The 19,114-nt window shown below is 31.8% G+C and overlaps 2 protein-coding genes across 2 annotated transcripts; both read right to left on the bottom strand.

The window, feature by feature from the left end:
• Positions 1-6,928: 6,928 nt before the first annotated feature.
• On the bottom strand, positions 6,929-8,251 carry LOC129218267 (uncharacterized). The gene has a single exon (XM_054852496.1). It carries the CDS (start codon positions 8,249-8,251, stop codon positions 6,929-6,931), a length of 1,323 nt encoding a protein of 440 aa, XP_054708471.1.
• Positions 8,252-8,291: 40 nt separating this feature from the next.
• On the bottom strand, positions 8,292-11,156 carry LOC129218258 (uncharacterized). The gene has a single exon (XM_054852486.1). The coding sequence runs from the start codon at positions 11,154-11,156 to the stop codon at positions 8,292-8,294; it is 2,865 nt and encodes a 954-aa protein (XP_054708461.1).
• Between the last annotated feature and the right edge of the window lie 7,958 nt (positions 11,157-19,114).

Genomic DNA, 19,114 nt, shown 5'->3' with positions numbered 1-19,114 from the left:
TAAATATTTATTCATAAATGAATCAAACTCGTTAATAAAATATTATTGACGCATGTTTTTCTCAATTCATTAACAATAAACTAACTAGAAATAATTTTTACTAGACAATAAAATAATTTTTTACTAAGATGTAAACGCATGTTTAATTTGTAAAAAAGCAATTGAAAAATTTGTACTAATGAATGAGTAAAACGACAACAACGTGTACAAAGTAAAAATAAAGTAATAAAATAGAGTTTAAAATGTATTTATATAAAAATGTATTATTATAGAGTTAAATGTATTTATTTAAAACGTATGTTTAACGTTTTAAATAAATACTTTTTTTTTCACACTACAAAGTCTCCTGTCCATTAGCGTACTCTCTCCGGCCCTATAAGGACAGATTGTCCAAGAATTTCCTCTTAGTTTTGTTAGACTTATTTTAAATTAAAGCGTAACAGCAAAATAACAATGAAAATGCACAACCAGCAAACGATGATACGACGATGCATGAATAGCATAGCAAAGCAATCGTAACTAAAGTTTTTTGTTTTTTTTTTTCGCTATTATGTTGAATTGTGTACAAACTGTCCTAGCTTTACCTTATCTTATGGGCATTTTAAATATTATTGTAGGTGGTTGTATTGATCTTGAGCACTAGAGTTTGAAGAGTTCAAAGCGTTTTTGGAATTTATTTCAATGCCCTTTTTTTGTAGTTTATTTATACAGCACTATATTTTGTAGCAACATTCAATTCTTGGTTTGCTCTTGACATCCTTTATTTGTACAGATAGCTTATACTAATCTTCAACTTAACTGTATTCGACAGAAAATGGATTATTTAAGAGGCATTTCAATACGGAAACTTATGAAAAAGAAATAATTTCACATTTTAAATGTTCAAAAAACCTATTGAAAACATCAATGAAAATGTTTGCCAATATTGAAAATTATCCTTATTTAATATTCACGAGTGAATACAGCTTTATTTTTTCATCTTTTCTTTCCCTTTTTAAAAGCATCATTTTATCAAATAATCCAAAGTGCTTTTCACAATCTCATTTAACAAATATGCATGTATCTAAACTATTTTTGCCAAATAATAAATATAAAAGAGGAAACTAGTACAAAAAAAAGAAAAAACCGCCGTTGAAATGTTGTTGCGATAGGAAAATTGGAAAAATGAATGAAACAATGATAATAAAAAATACTAATACGTTATCCTTCTATTTATTTAATCATTAAAGTTTTTTTTTCCTTATTTTATCGGACTTCTTTTTTTCAAGTTCTTATCTCCGATGAGAAGAATATCCACTCTTATTGCAGTCATTGATCGGTAGCTTTTTCTATTCTCTTGAGTTTCAATGAAGAAATATGATTTGTCGATTTAGCCATTTAGTACTTTTATGATGGCTTAATGGGGTTATTTTTTGTTTACCAAGTGTTTTAATAGCAAGTTGCAATGATTTAGTGCTTATATGGGGGATATATTTTAGGAGCTTAGCTCTATTTGCAAAGAATTCTGAACAAGTGTTTATATATATATATATATATATATATATATATATATATCTTGTTTAGTTTAAAGGAACTTTTGACCTGAACTTTGAGACTAAAGCAGATAATCTTGCAAAAGTTGAGAATGGCATAATATGATAATTTGAAAGGTAAAATTTGTATTTAAAAAAAGCCTAGCTGTTAAAACACAGCTTCGGCACTTTAATAGTACCTTTGCTCCATAATTTTAGAACATTTTGATCATAACTTTTGAAAAAGTGCATTGAGAATCATTTTACCAACCAAAAGACAAAGTGATCCATCATTAATGAACCATACGTAACTATCTACAGATAAAATAATAATAAATGTAATAATGCCTATTTAGATCATTTCCGAATGCTAGAAATACTGTTGCAGAAAAATACGTGCACCTTTTGTCAAAAGGTGAAGGAAAAAAAAGTTATTTTTCACCTGTAGCAATGAAAATAATGAAAATCAGTACACAAAACCCTGTTTTTATGTGGTGAATAGGGGCCGCATAAAAAATTCACATAAAAAATTGTTCGAAACTTCACGAGGTAGCTATGAAAAGTTGTTTTCGCAATCAGTTAAAAAAACATTTTTCATGCGGTGGATAGGGACCGCATAAAAAAGTCTCACGTGGAAAATAACCCAAAATGATACATTTAAATGAAATCAAAATAAACCAAATCATGATAATTTTGCCGACTACCGAAAAATTTCCCGAATAAGGAAATTTTTGGATGGTCACAATGACTTCCCATAGGGATGAACCCTGTCTTTACTTGAAGATACTACCTCGCACTCGTTTTGTAAATAATTTTCATATACCGCACACAAAAAATCGCCCAAAAAAGGGATTCGTCGTTGCGGATTACATTTCTTCCACTGAACCCTTTAGTTTGAGTAAGAGCGGCATTGTGCAAGACAGCACGACTGAAACTATCGTGTCAATGGCAATAGTCAACATAGTAGTCCAGATCTGAGCTCAGGGTCGCCTTGTCCTCTGTCCACACAAGTTATTACAAGGGTGGAGCTTCGATTTGTTTCCATTTACTCCAGATGACCGTAATAATCTTTGGCTAAACAGGTTGAGTACAAAGTGCCCCTAAGAATCACTGTGAAAGTAAAAGATTAAAATGAAGTAAATGAATTAGTATAGCTCAACCAACTGACCATGGGCCATATACAGAAGACAAAGCTGACCCGTTAGGATCATTGTTTTACTAAAATTTGCAAATCGAAAAACAACGACTCCAAATCATAGACAATCATCTCACTTTTCCACTTTGCCACTCAAAAACTTTCTTTTCTTTCCCCTTTATTTAGAATTCCTAGATACAAACTGCTAGTCACAATGTTACAAATTTAGAGTAAACTATTCTGAAATCGATTATTTGGAAACAGATGCAAACTTCTTATTAATGAAATACGCTTCAAATAATGAGAACATCAGTTCTTCATTTGTAACCTTCCTATGTTTTGTCATATTTTCATATATTTTCTAGAAAAAATTTAAATGTTTGAAATATTATATGCGTTCTGGCCAGCGAGATTTAACTTAATGGAAGGTGCGGCTCCATGGGTACAAGAGGTTGAGCACGAGTCGTCTAAGTCAGGCATTTTTTTTTTTAATTACTGGTATTATACAAAGTCGGGTTTCGTTCAAATATTTATACGTCACATTTGCTTTGTATCTATACAAAACCTGAATTATGTAATGATTGTTAGACCGAAAATGAAGTTTTTTCCTCGAGGTTCATCAATGCAATTGAGTACATCTCATTTTTTGTAAAAGCAGCAATATTCAACCTAAGAAGATTACTTGGAGGAACCTTCTGATGAAATATCAAAAGAAATTGGATATCAAAACTTTGTAATTTTCAAACATAAAAATTGTTATTGCATCTTTATTTTACCACAATAAAAGCTTCTTAATAAGATAATGAATAATACGGTAAATATTGTTTTTTTTTTTCTTTGTAAAATGTTGTTTACAAATAATTAAAAAAACCTGATATTCTAAAAATTATAACACATTATTACAAAGAAAAAATTTTAATGACTTGGCTGTGATGTTTTTGGTGTAAAGTATTTCGACATTTAGAATAATTCTTAAAATTTGTAACCAAATATCATCTTCAGCATCCAATCTTTTTTCTGAATCTTGTTTTTATCACAGCATTCTTAGAGAAAATTTACTCGAATACGCAGAATGATGCAAATGACATTTGCAAATAGTGATGTGGAACCCTCGTCAAATTTCAGGATAACGCTTGGCTTCCGTGGAACCCAGGTGAAAGATCTCTAATACATAGCTTTGATGTATATAGCAAGCCTTTCAACAGAATTACATATTTGATTTGTCGGTATACTGCCATTCTGAGAAAACTCGTTTCATAAATTTTCGTGAACGTTATTGCAAAACGTTTTATTTCGATCCTCCTCCTCTGATTTATATAAATATCCTGCTTCTTTCAACGTTTATATTTATTTTTACCTTTAAAAACGCCTTTCGTAGGGAATGCGAAGCAAAACATAAAACATTTCTATAGGAATTTATTTTTAATAGTTAAAAAATATCTGAACTTATTTGATGACTTTCTTAACTAAACCTCGACGTTGTAGAATGTGCTGGAAAAAACTTAGCCACTTTATTTTTTACACTCAACTCGATGCGGAACTTATACAGTACTTTCCATAAGTGAATAAGGTCGCCACTTTTACATTTATAGTACTCGAACGCAAAAATTAAATTCAACTAACTTGTTAAACTATATCACAAGAATAAGTACATTTTGTCTACCCATTTCTGTTTCACCTCGCAAATAAAATTATTACAGTTTAACTGTGTTAGAAAACAAGTCCCACGTTCATGTAGGGTGAAACAACTAAACTTCCCAGTTTAGAATAGTTGTCATGCCGTTCAAGTTTACGGGTAATATGAAAAACAAACGTGTACTTCGAATTTATCACCTTGTACATTTGAAGAAAAATTTTTGAAGAATTAATCTGCTTGAACTGAAAATCTGTTTGAGATTCCTAGTTAGCTTGTGCACAGTAATATTTGATGCTCAGGATTTTTTTCCCAAATAATTATAGTAAAATGTTCATCAGAGTATCATTGATTACTATGAAGTAATTTGTAAATTAAGTTTAGATTACAATAATTTTTAATTGTTTATTTCATGATTGAAGTAAATAGCTTAATTTTGTCTTCCTTGCTGTTATTGTTAACAAAATCTTTGAAATTTCAAAACAGAATATGATACTCATTTTGTCGAGGCGTCAAACTGATATTTGATCAAAGAAAATAGATATCCAGAACTGGTTAAGAAGTTACAAAAGAGCAACCGAAAAATCAGCGAAAAGACAGCCAAGTTATCTGCAGACAAATAGTGTTACCGTAGATATATGTACATGTCTTAGCTGAAAAGAGTACTGTATGAGTACATAAAATTTTACTTTCATTTTAAATCTTGAATAATTAAATAAATAACTTTGTGTTGGCGACGAAAAAACTCGAAGTTTGAGAAGGGTAAGTGATTAAATGTTAAAACATTCATACATTCCGAATAGGCATTCAAGTAAATCTCTAATCAATAGAAATGACTAACATATTTCTGTCCAAGAAGCAAGTCGTCTTATCAGCAGTAAGCCAGAACTAAACAAACGACTTTCTTGTGTATCGGCATTAAGATTTATAACGCTAGGTCTTTCACAAGTTCTGAATACGCCTTAAATATTATTTCAAAAATAACTTTTAAAAGGTTTAGACCACTTAATATCCAAACAATTTAAAAAATATATTAGAAAATTGGATATTGACTTATTGCACGAACGGTTTCAAATTTCTTCTTTCAACATTCTAGGTGTATCGTAACTACATGTGATATCTCCCGATAATTTGCAATTCAGTCCACAACTCAAAAAAGTTCATAAAAACTTAATTTATTTTACTTAAAACATTAAAAGTAACTAAAACTTTTGTAAATAATATTAATGAAACTAAAGTTAATTATATCAATTCAAGAGTCAAGAGATAAAGTTCAAACAAGGCTAAATAAACTAAGTACAAGAACTCAGAAGAAACAAAATAACAAGTCCGACAATTAAACAGACATGGACTATATATCGGTGTCCCAACTGCGCCACCTACAGTTAAACTTAAAAAGCTTGAACATCCTCCCCCCGGATGAATATCATTCTTAATATTCCAAAAACTGAAACCTAAAATTTCAATATTTTAAAGCAATAATTCCTTTAACTGCTAACTTAAAATTAAGCAAATTAAACATTCATATCAAAATAATCACAATTAAATCAATATTTCAAAGCAATCAACTAGATTAGCCTATAAAATTAATAATCATAATAAATTCATATACAATAATCAATTTTTTTTTTTTTTTCAAGTTTCAATATTATCAATAGGTAATTTGCACAATTTCGTAATTGGACGTTTCAATTCACCATTTAATGTCTTGATTGAAACAACACGAACTTTCGCATCTGCTCCAGGAAAAAGTTTAATGATGCGACCTAATTTCCAAGTCAATGGTGGTTGATTATCCTCTTTTATCAACACTAAGTCATGAATATGAAGATTCTCACAGGGATTTCTCCATTTCCCCCGTTGCTGTAACTGACATAAATACTCACTTGACCAACGTTTCCAAAATCCCTGTAATATTTGCTGCATTAACAACCACCTTTGCAGAAGGGTTACTTTTTTCGAAGTCAAGTCCCGTTCTGGTACTGCTGTCAAAGGTGCCCCAATAAGAAAATGTCCCGGTGTGAGGGCGCCCAACTCATTAGGATCATTAGAAATTGGGGTAATCGGTCTTGAATTTAAACACCCTTCAACTTGAGTGATCAGCGTGAGGAATTCCTCATAGGTGAGGATTTGACAACCGATCATTCGGCGTAAGTGATATTTCATGGACTTAACGGCCGCTTCCCAAAGTCCTCCATGATGTGGTGCTGATGGGGGGTTGAAATTCCACTTTATATTTTCCGCCAAAATCCAGTTACGGAATTCAGGACTTGAATTTAGAATCGAAATTTCTTTCTTCAAAATTCTATCAGCGCCTACAAAATTGGTACCGCAATCCGTACTTATTTCTTCGGGTTTTCCCCTTCTTGCTGTAAATCTTTTTAAAGCTGCAATAAACGATTCACTGGACAGATCTCCCACTAATTCCAAGTGTACAGCTTTAGTAGCGAAGCAAATAAAAATGCAAACATAACATTTAGTTGGTCTAACTCCTCTTCCTTTCTTTATTTTCACAAGGAATGGTCCAGTGAAATCAGCTCCAGTTCTAGAAAAAATTCTACTAGGAATAACTCTGTTGGTAGGTAGATCACCCATTAGTTGCGATTGCGTCTTTGCCCTGAATCGACAACATTTCACACATTTCCAAACTCATTTTTTAATTTCAATTCTAGCATTGATGATCCAAAATTCTTCTCTTAGTAAAAATAACAGCAGTTGGACTCCGCAATGAAGATGTTTTTCGTGATAAGACTTTATTATCAAATTAGTGATAAAATTTCCTTTCGGTAGAAGAATAGGATATTTTTGTGATTCAGCTATTTCTGCATTTTTTAATCTTCCCCCGACTCGTAGTATTCCACTTTTATCTATGAATGGATTTAGTGAACTAATTTTACTATTAGAAGTAATCGGTTTTCCTTCTTTCAAGCATTTTATTTCTTCCGAAAATTCTTCTTCCTGAATAATTCTTATAATTACTTCCGATGCCTTTTTCAATTCTTCGCACGTCAAATAATCACGTTTTGTGACAGAAACTGATTTCAATTTCAAGTTAGTAATAAACCGTAGGCACCATGCGGTAACTCGCAAAAGCTTCGACCATGAAGAAAATTTGGTCAAGAGGTTAAATTTTTCTTGTCCAGAATGAACTAGATTAATTGCTGTACAATTTCTGACATTCTTTCGTTCAGCTTCTAGATCAATTTCACTTTCTTTAAGTTGAAGTTTGGGCCATAATTCTTCGTTTTCTGATAACCAAGCAGGACCGTGTAACCATTTTCTGTTACTAATTAACTCTTCAGCTTTGCAGCCCCTGGAAATAAAATCTGCTGCATTGCTCTTGATATCACAAAATCGCCAAGTTTGGGGACATGTTAAATCTTGAATTTCAACAGTTCTATTGGAAACAAACGGTTTCCACTTTGAAGCAGATCCTTTAATCCAGCAAAAAGTAATAGTACTGTCAGTCCAAAGGAAAATAGTGTGAACACTAAATAAATTCTCAAGATATTTTCCTAGGCGTGCTGCAATTACAGCACCCATCAATTCAAGTCTTGGAAGAGTTATTTTTTTCAGAGGTGCTACTCTCGATTTTGACATAACAAAACTTGTTTCAATTACATTATTTTTAGAAATAAATCTAAAATAGGCTACTGCCCCGTACGCCTTTGGGGTAGCATCAGAAAAAATATGCAACTGTAGTGTTTCTTCCACTACTTCGGAAGAATGTGTAAAATAATATCTTGGAATTGAAAAATGTCTTAATACATTTAGCTCAGAACACCATTCAGACCACTTCTTCCTAATTTCTGAATTGAACGTTTCGTCCCAATCAAGTCCCATTTCCCACAGTTCTTGTACAATACACTTGATTCGAATTAGGAAAGGAGAAATAAATCCAGCAGGATCAAAGCATTTAGCCGCTGTCTGTAACACAACTCGTTTGCTATATTTTAAGGGTTTTTGTAACATGTCTAATAGAGGCATTAGCTCCAGTCCTAAAACATCATTATCAGTGTCCCAATTTATACCTAATACTTGAAAAGGCTTTTTTTGTATTTTCCTCCGTACTTACACAAAAGTCAGATTTATGCCATTCATTTAATTCAATTGAATTGGTCTGAAATTTTCTAAGATTCATACCCGCTTCTTTCAAGATCGTAACAGCTTCAGTGGACAATTTAACAGCAGATTCAACAGTTTCGGAACCAAAAAATAAATCATCCACGTAAAGTGAAGTGTTAAGCATGTTGTATGTTTCAAAATTACTTTTTTCGTATTTTTTTATATGATACTTAATAGTGGAAGCTAAAATAAAGGGGCTACTCGTCACACCAAAGGGGACACGAGTCATTCGATAAGATTTGGTTTCTTTGCTACTGTCGCAATCTTCAAAATATAAGAATCTCAAGTAATCCCTATCTTCTTCTGCAATTTTAATTTGGAGAAAAGCTTTCTCGATATCAGCGGAAAATCCTATTTTATTTTTTCGAAATTTTAATATGACATCTAAAATGTTTGGATTCAAATTCGGTCCCGAATCAAGACATTCATTAAGAGAGTTACAATTTGTTGATTTTGATGAGGCATCATAAACAATCCTAACCTTTGTCGTTGATTTTTCTTTTCTTACTACAGGTCTGTGCGGCATATAATAACTTTTCGTATCACGCGTTTCATTTTTACATGATTCAATTACACCGTCTCTTAACTGTTCTAGCATAATAGCATTGTAATTTTGCAGCAACCATTCGTTTTTATATAATTTAGGCTTTAAATTTTCGAAACGGTACTCTGCAATCTTAAAATTATTGCTTAACGTAAGTTCATGGGGTTTCCACAAAAGTTTCGTTTCATACCTACCATCGACAAATTTTAGATTTTCTTCGAAATCTTTCACGATAGCCAAATCTGAATTATTTGCCTCGTTAGCTATTATGCCTAGCGATTCCAAACTCCAAAATTTCTTTATTTCATTGTTTAATTCTGCATCAGCGGTGCTCATAAAATGCACTCCCGCTGTTGAGTTAAAGTTTTCCGATTCCAATGGGCCCTGAACAGTATGTCCGAATATAGTTTCACTAATAAACAACCCACCCGGTAACTGTTTAACTTCACCCCTCATAGTTTGCCAAGCATAATCAGAGCCTAACAGGATTCCTATTTCATCTTCCCTTTTAGGATCACACAATTTATACCCTTGTGAGCAAAGAAGTCTATGAAGGTCGCGAGGAGCTTGTTTCAATTTTGCGCAAGTAATAACATCTGTAACTAGAGCTTCAATTTTCAGGGAACTAGAATTAAATATGCTGCGTAACTCCACTGACACAACATCATAAATAATTTCTTGGGGTTTAGGCTGACCAAAGGAATAGATCATTAGTTTTTCTTTCCTAATTGGTTTTAATTTTAAAGAGTTTACAAGTTTTCTCGTCAAAAATGTCCTTTCACTTCCAGGGTCAATAAAACAATTTACTAGTTCTTTACCGCTATTTGCTGGTATAGCAATAATGCAAGTCTGCAAAAGTGTCGCTTTAAATTCCTTAGATGTTTCAGATTGCGTTAGAGACACTAGAGTATTTGTATTAAGATTGTTGCTAGAAGTTTGACTTAATTTGCAAAACAATTTGTTATGACTAAATTCATTACAAAAGTTACATTTATCAATTTTACTTCTGCATTCAGCAGAAAGATGGTTTTTACGAAAACATTTATAACAACGACCTTCTTTCTTGAGTATTTGTCTTTTAACATTATCTGCTACGACGTCACAATTATTAGAAAAATGATTATTATGTGATTTACAAAATATACAAAACAATTTTTCTGGTAGTACATTTTGAGATGTATTTAAAGTCATTGTTGAAATGTTTCCCTTCCCAAAACGTGGGTTCTGTTTTTGACCATTATCAGGTTTAGCCCTAGAGTCACTGCATACTTTACTGGAACTACAAGAGTTATAAACAGTCGACATTACTTCACGACATTTAATTTCATTTCTCAAAAAATTAAGCAATTCAGAAACGTCCTTACCGCTTTCGGGTTTACACTTACGATGAAAATCCAACATCATATCTTGAGGTAGTAATTTCATAAGAATTGGATTTAATAAATGACCGTATGAACCAGATGTGACTCCAAGATTTTGCAAACTTCTAATGTTAACTTCGCACTGGTCGTGTAATTCCCGTAGACCACTTAAATTTGAAGAATTTTTAACGGGTTGAAGGTTCAGTAGATTATTCATGTAAGTGTTTATAATAAGATCGGTTTCACCGAAACGCTGCTTCAAAAGCTCAAGACACGACTCGTAATTTTCTTCAGAAAGTTGAAATCTTTTTACAACATTGTAAACTTGTCCAGTTAACAGTGATTTCAAGTAGGAAAATTTTTCAGTTTTACTCAGCGATTTGTTTTGATGAATTGATGTCTGGAAACTGTTAAAGAATTCTAACCATGAACTAGGATCACCAGAAAATTTATCAATTCGTAACTTAGGCAATTTCATGTTAGAAGCACCTGTTTCAGAAACAGTCGAGTTCAACAAAGCACTTTCGTTGCAACTATTGTCCTTATTTAACTTCTTAATCCGCTGTTTATTTTTAAACTTGGCAGACAAAATTTGCTCGGAATATTTTTCGCAAGTTTCAAGTTCTTTTTCAAAGCCCTCCGCTTCAGTCCATTGCTTTTCAATTTCCGAATTTAATGTTTTCAACAAGTTTTCTTTATCAAGAAAATGTTCATTAAGTTCCAAAAGTTCTTCCACATCAGTTTCTTCAATACCACTAGTTAAAGCAGTCTCTAATTTTGTAAGTAATTTAGTGCAACTTGCACGCACGTATTGTCGCTTAGCTTTCAATTTGTCAACTGATTCCATTCTCAAAAGACTTCGTTGTTTTTAGTACGAATATATTTCAACAGCTTACCTTCGCTGTACAGGTTTTTCTTGCATCAATATCACGTCCGGGTCACCAAAAACATGTATCGTAACTACATGTGATATCTCCCGATAATTTGCAATTCAGTCCACAACTCAAAAAAGTTCATAAAAACGTAATTTATTTTACTTAAAACATTAAAAGCAACTAAAACTTTTGTAAATAATACTAATGAAACTAAAGTTAATTATATCAATTCAAGAGTTAAGAGATAAAGTTCAAACAAGGCTAAATAAACTAAGTACAAGAACTCAGAAGAAACAAAATAACAAGTCCGACAATTAAACAGACATGGACTATATATCGGTGTCCCAACTGCGCCACCTACAGTTAAACTTAAAGTTAAAAAGCTTGAACACTAGGTCTTATACTTCAGTGATTTTCGGCTATCAATGTCTCTACAAGAAATTTTTAAAATCATGGATCGTTTTTCAATGTGTTGAAAGATGCGGAACGGAACTGCAGTAAAAATTTCTTCCATTATAAACGTTGAATACTGAACAGGTAAAAAACAAATGAATAGATACAGAAAAAAAAATTGCGATTTTAGACATCGATATAAAAATGATACTGAATTAAAAGTAATAAAAAAATTTCGACAATACTACGAAAAAGGCTCTTGTTGAATATAGAAGCAATCGTTTACTTGTTATCAAAAAAAGGACTATTTAAAATAAATTTTAGTCCTCTAAAAGCAAAGTGATAACATTACCGATTTGTATCAAAAAACACAGTTCTTTACTTTATATAAAAAAGAAAGTGATTTAATAGTTTGAATAAAACAAAACACAATAAATCTAATTAATTCTAAGGATATTTATTTATTTTTTTTAAATTTCTTCTCGGCCAAATAAAATTATTCCTCATGAAAACCGCAATGCATTCACTTCAACGTTGACGAAAGTAAGAGATTGATTGATGACATCAAAATAAAGTGACATCATAGCACGACATTTTTATGCAATAAACTTAACTACAATTGGCATTTCAGGGGAAAACCACTATTTTTTCTGCTACGTTGACTTGACTTATTTGACTTGTAAAACTGGAAAATGATGGAGATAACAGGACCACCTTGAAGATCTTGACTATGCAGATGACATTGTGCTATTATCATCAATATTTTTAAAATATAAAGCCAAAAGCAAGTAAGCTGGAAGAAATTGTCAAGAAAGCCGGGATGTAAAGCCAAGACAAAAATAATGAAAATCAAAAGTAACAAAAAGGAAAAAAATCGGCATAAGTAGAAAGGAAAAAGTCCTAGCGCTCCTAAAACTCCTAAGGCCATATATTTCTACTGAGGGCGGTACAAATAATGATAGATTAATAAGAATAAATAAAAACTTATTATACCTTCAAATCCTTAGACAAAAGATGGAAATCTTACCGCAAAAATATAAAATTGTAATTTTAAAAAGTAATTAACCTTCAATATCTTTAAAAAAATGTATTGTTTGATAAAATATATCAGCTGTCACGAGCGAGAAAAAATGTCTGCTTCTCTGTTGAATGATCAAGAAAGGATTCTAATGTTGATTAAAATGATCGCTAAGTCCAAAAATGTTTAACTTTGAACGAAAAGTTTTTAAAGCTGAAATGTTTTTTGCAATGAAAACTTTTGTAGTTTGGTGACGGTAAGAGATTCAGCAATTTTTGTTCAGTAAATTTAAAGATGTTTTAAACTAATAGACTGTTATTCCTCGAATATACATTCATATACGTTTATTCGCACAAGTACAGATATAGATAGATAAATAGTTTCGTATACCGTGCCTGCGCCAGCGGGTACAGAATATATTTTCGATTAACTACACATTCCAAATTTTGATACTACTCACTGGTAACGAGCTCCCATTGCTATCGTCATTTTTCACAACGAGTCCAATTTCCGAAGTTTACTTTTCAAAAGATCTGGAAAGAATTTGAGCGAGAGTAGGAGAAAAAGGAGGCAAAAACATCGCTATCCATCGCGGAGCGGAATGAACTCCAGAAAATCCATTCCAGTGACCAATTTTTCACCGAAAAACCAATTTACGGCGGCGCCAATTTCTTTCGTTTCTTAACACACAGACACTGAACGGTCTCGAATCGCAATTTAACTGCTCCGAGAGCAATTAAAGTTTAATCTCTGGAAACGATCGAAATCGCGTCGTGGAGCGAAATCACAACACTCGCCAATCGATGGGACTAAATGGATCTCATCCATTCAAAGAAGAGTGGATGCTAATAAGAGCTTTGAGAGGGAATGACGGGGAAATAATGCATTCCATTTGTTTTCGATGCATTTTCTTTGTGACAGATGATATCGGAGAATCAATGAACACGCGGTCATTTATAGCATGCTTCATTGTTAATTTATTTTATGGCGCAAGAAATGCGTCTCCTAGGTCGGGTGCATTAAAATGAAAAGTAATTTCAATTAGAGAAATGAATGTTCTTGGAACAATCATTTTTCACTTCAATTAGAAAAGCGAATGTTAGGAATAAATGGTGTGCTTGCAATAGTGAATGATGAAATGCTTTGTTTACGGTTATAAAAAAAGTCTTTTTTTTTAATATTAAACAAACAATATTTGTTTTCAAATAAAAGTTAATTCCTACTGAGACTTAATGTATGTACACTGTACAGTGGCTCCCAAAAGTGTTCGTACACTTTGAAATTTTTTAGTAAAACCAAAATAACGTAAAACTGACTTCGAATATGAAGTCCAATATTTTTTCACATCATTCCTATGTCATTCTAAAGAAAACCCTGTAGTTTTTTCAAAATATTGACGGATCTTCTTTTTGAAATAGGTAAAAAAACGAAGAGACAGAAATTACACGGCACAAAAGTCATCGTACACTCAAATATTTTCGAATAAATTCATGATTAAAATTATCAAATGTCGTTTTTTTTATTAGTTTTGCATTTGGCTGACCCTTAAAGGTCATTTGGCTTTAATTTTTTGCTTATTTATTCCTTAATATTGTGCTTATTACTCTAAAATGGCTGGTATTTGTAAAAAACAACAAACACCATTTAAAATTTCAATTTTTTCCTCACAGTAGCGTAAAATTGGTTTGAAATGTCTCTAAATTAGTTAATTTAATCCATTCTATAGTAAAGTGGTTGATAAAATGCTTTTAAGAAAAGAATTCGACCGAAAACAAGGGAAGAAAAGGTTAACCGGTAAAGTTGACAAAGCGTGATTGGAGATTTAAAGTTAAAAAATTTATGAAAAATACACATTTGAGTGCTGTAAAAATTTCTGCAGACTTGAATGAAAAATTTTACATTTAATTTTCACCTAAAATTGTTCGCCAAGTTCTCTGATTAGCTGGATTAAATAGAATCGCTTCCCGCAGAAATTTTCTTGGTCGTGCGAAAAACAGAAAGCTTACGTTTTCGTCGCAAAAACAATGATAAATAAGCTCAAGACTTTTCGGAATTACGTCTTACTTACAGATGAAAATGCTTTTAACATTTTTGGTTAAATTGTTGCATAATTGTAAATAAAAGAAAAAATTAGGAACTTAATCTTAAGAACTTAGTTGGACCAGTTAATCAGGACGGTGAAGGTGTTCTTGTGTGAGGGTGTATATCAGCATTAGGACTTGGTAGTTTGGAATTGTTTGATGAAATAATGAATCATGCTGTTTATTTAACTTTATTTTGCATCCGATTTCTATTAATGCTGATCATTATTAGGTGTATGTACTTTAAGTACATTAGTTAAGTACTTTAAGTACATAAACCCAAATGTCAGGTTAGCTGAAACCAGCCTAATAATTAATTTTAAATGAAATTAATAGCTAATATTTTGTAATCTTGGATAATTGTGAACTAGTTTAAGAGTGTTTCTTTTATTTTTTACCAAAAACAATACATTAACGCTACTTAAATGTGATTTTGGTGGTTTAAAATAGAGAATGTTCTGTTCAAAGTTACCTTGGATGAATGTGTTTTCTAATTTTATTTGTCCTTAAAATTTTAGGGAAGGGAATTTACTAAATTTTTATACGTTGTTTCCTTTTTCATATTGACCTTTAATGAAATATCAACAGCACTATTCTAAACATCTTACTTTTATGGCTAGGCATAGATATTTCTGTTTCGTTTGCATTCATTAATATATAATACATTAATAAGATCCATCAAAGAATTCACAGCGGCAAAAGATGAATGGTTATTACGCTATTGAAAATGTGATAAACAAATTTAGAAAGACAAAATTTAGATGTTTTTTTTCTTTTGAAACAAAAAACGTTTAAGCTTACGATAAGCATTTAAATAACCAAACTAAATAAGGTCAAAGCCAAACCAGAAATATTTGCTTATTACCATCGATAAATATCTTCTGATGATTTAAAACTTGGGCAATTCTTCGAAATGTGTGTCATGATATCAAAATACAGAACCGTCCGCAAACGTTAGCAAATCAATTAAATTTACCTCAAGACAACGAAGTCTCTTTTTTTCAATCTATAAACACCTTGTTTCACTAATCTAATAAAGATTTTGCGATAATAAAGTTTGTAAACATCTTGCGCTCATTGATTAATTGCAAACATAGTTCGTCATGAGCGTTATTTTCTGTTTTCATCCGTTCAACATTTATTATTTTATTTTTTAAACATTTTTTTTTAAACTTTTTAGCTTTTTGTAATGAAAATTGTCATGTGAGAAAAATAATTATCATGGAAAAATAAAAATGGCTTAACGATTATATCATCTATAAAAGTGAACAGTATTGAGATCTGAAATGAATGTTTTTAATTCATTGAAGATTAAAATTTCTTGGGGAATAATTTTTTCATCTCTCGCTCTTGAATTGAATGAGCCCCATTGTTCAAAAGTAAAAGGTAAGAACTCGTTAAGAAGCATGGACTCTCTAACTAAAAATATGAAGCTAAATGAGTCTTGTGACATAAAAACTATAAAATAATGATTTCGAGTCATTCTCCGGAAAACAGTACAAATTATGTCCAAAACGTTTTGAAATGTTGCTTATCAATATGCTAATAATTTTCCCCAATTAATTATATTTTTTAAAGACTTTCCGTTTATTCGTGTATAATGAAGTATTAACTGTTTGCACATAAGAAATGTATGACAAAAAATTTTTAAAAATTCACCACCTTTCGTTAAGAATATTTTTCGTTAAGAACCCATTTTTTATAGCTAGCTTGTTTTAAATGTGAACGAATGAAAGGTTCCCCTTTTATTATATGAAACAGTAAAACATGAATCAAAATACGCGTCTGAAGTTTATACACCAATTTCATTCAACACGGTTTCGTACACAAACTAATTATAACTGCACAGCGCAATATGACAGAGACTCAAGTGGCTCAATCTGCAGAGTGCTGAGTTTCAAACCCATCGAGCTCGTATAGAGTGACCGAGATGTTTCAGGCATCACAACAAAATTGTATGTTTTGATGGAGAAAACTGATTATAAAAAACGAGACCAGTGAACAATGCTCGAAATGCGTTGGTCTTACTCACGTGTTTCAACGGATGCTCTGTTGAAAATCAACTGCTGTACTCAATGATTGCCACGACGCGCCGCACGGTGGGACGAAAACGCCAAAAAGCGCTTAAAAGTTTTTTTTTTTCCATATATTAGACCAATCTTTTCACATCCTGAGGAACCGTTCTAATTTAGTTAAAGATCTTACTGCAATTCCCTATTTTTCCTCTGTGTGGACTCCTTTGTTAAAATTGGTTTAGATTTTCTATTATTTTTATGTAAACGTCGTACATTTCTTACTTTTATTTTTTAATTTTTTGCTTTCTTATTTCGTTTTGTGATTAACTAATTCCAATATGTTTATCCTTCACTCTGTTTTTTCTGCATTTCTCCATTTGATACATTGCTTCCATACGTAGTTTTTCCCGCTGGTAAATTTATTGCTAATTTATTCAGAGTGGTTTCATTTTTGGACTTTTTGCATTGTTTATGGGTTTTCTTTTAAAATTTATTACTTAACGGTTTTTTCCTGATGGAATTATATAATAAATTTTGTCTCCATGTGTCATTTTATCTTTTTTGTTTTGTTTAATTTCTATTTTTTGATATTTATACTACCTCCTGTTCCACCGTGTTGCTTTTCTCGGATGACTTTTCATCCAAAAGCTCACACTTCTTTGCATTGAAAAAGGTGTTCCTTGTAACACCGAAACACGTGTCTGCAATCATTTGCAAGTTTTGTGCTTAATAACGTTGGATTACTGACATTTCAATTGAGTATTATTAAATTTTTCACAGGCCTACCTCTTAGGCAATCAGAACTAGAATTTCAGAGCTCTTCGTCCACTACAGAGATGTAGGGAGCCTTTAGAAAGTTGAAAAACCATGAGTGCGGGAATTTACAAAAATAGCTTTTAAGCAGTCTACAATTTTTGTTTCTTATTAAAGGCGGGTATATTTAATTTCTCTCGTGTCCAACGATAGTAATAGACGAAAAAAAAGTAGTAATCGAATTCTTAAATCGAAAATTGGTTTTGATCAGCACCGAAAACTTGGGAATTCAAGGTTATTTTTTTCAAAACACTACAAAAAAAGTCCACTTAAGTCCTCTTAGAAATTAATAATAATTAGTCATAAATGGTCTATAGAAAGACCCTGAAAAGGAATTAGCTGCGTAAACCTGCGAACTTTGCACCCTGAGCCCAAATAAATCGAAAAAAACTCCATAATAACATGCCTGTGTAAACAAGCAAGCGAGAGTGATTTAAAAACACTTTTAAGCGCTTTTTGGTGTTTTCGCCCCACTATGCGTTGTGCCGCCTCATCGCAGTACCTGCAAACACGGTTAACGAGAAAGCGGGAAGAGCGCATGTGCGACTTTCAGTCACACGAAAAGCAACTAAATCACTTACGTCACACAAAAAGGTTGCAAATCAGACTTTCTAAGGCCTCGCATAAAAAGTTTCATTTCAAAAGTGAGAATAAAAACAATTTGTGAGAGCATTTATGCGTTATGTGCAACGAGCGGGATATCTTTTGAAAAGAAAAATTTCAATGAACATGAAAAGTTATCTCATGCACTGAGAAAATCTGAAAACTGTAGTAGCTTACATTATTAAATGAGAAAATCAAAGAAACGAAGATAATAAAAATTAACATATTATTATTAAAACGGAATTTCTATGCCTCACTCTAACAAAAGAACAAGGTATAATTCGAGGTATTCATATTTAGAGCTTGAGTAATTGTGACTAGAATTGGTTTAATTTCATTAGTGAAATATTATTTCAAGAAAAGGCTTAAAATAAACTATTGTATTGCAAATAATGCATATCATTCTTCACCTAATTGCCTGTAAAAAATGTCAAATCGTTAGCTATTGTTTTCCGCGGGGTGAAATCTGAAATAATAGATACGGAAAAGAATTGCAGAAGGAAATAAAATATTCTCAGACATTGACTAGAGCCGCAGTAAATCTTCTGAAATTAGAATTGCTCGCACTATAGCGAAATCATCTGCTTTATGCAATTATTTAGGAACTAAATCTCTTCAATTTCGTCTCATTAAGTAGCTTTTTTTGGGGGGGAAGGCTTAGCAAGATGAAATGAGAAGCTTATGACCTTTTGATAAATCACAGGCACGTGAAGTTTAAATAAAAAGTTACCTTTTAGTCAAAATACGCATGTATTTTAAGTAAATGCAATGTTTTGTTTCTGTGAAAATAAACCTCAGTCAGTAATTGGTGAAACCCAAAAATCCAAAGAATTTACGAAATCATTTTAAGAAGATCAAATTATCTTGAACGGATTAAGGAAGTAATTTACACTAAAACGTTACCGCTGTTTAATGGTAGTTAATTTATTTGCAAAAAAAATGCTTTAAACCTTAATACTGCCAGTTCATTTTACAGAATGTGGATTTACAACGTTTGGTTGCCTACG

This window comes from Uloborus diversus, chromosome 1, assembly GCF_026930045.1.
Source record: "Uloborus diversus isolate 005 chromosome 1, Udiv.v.3.1, whole genome shotgun sequence".
Classification (NCBI taxonomy): Eukaryota; Metazoa; Arthropoda; class Arachnida; order Araneae; family Uloboridae; genus Uloborus; species Uloborus diversus.
Note: the sequence above shows the minus strand (reverse complement) of the source record. Positions and strands in the feature narration are given on the sequence as shown.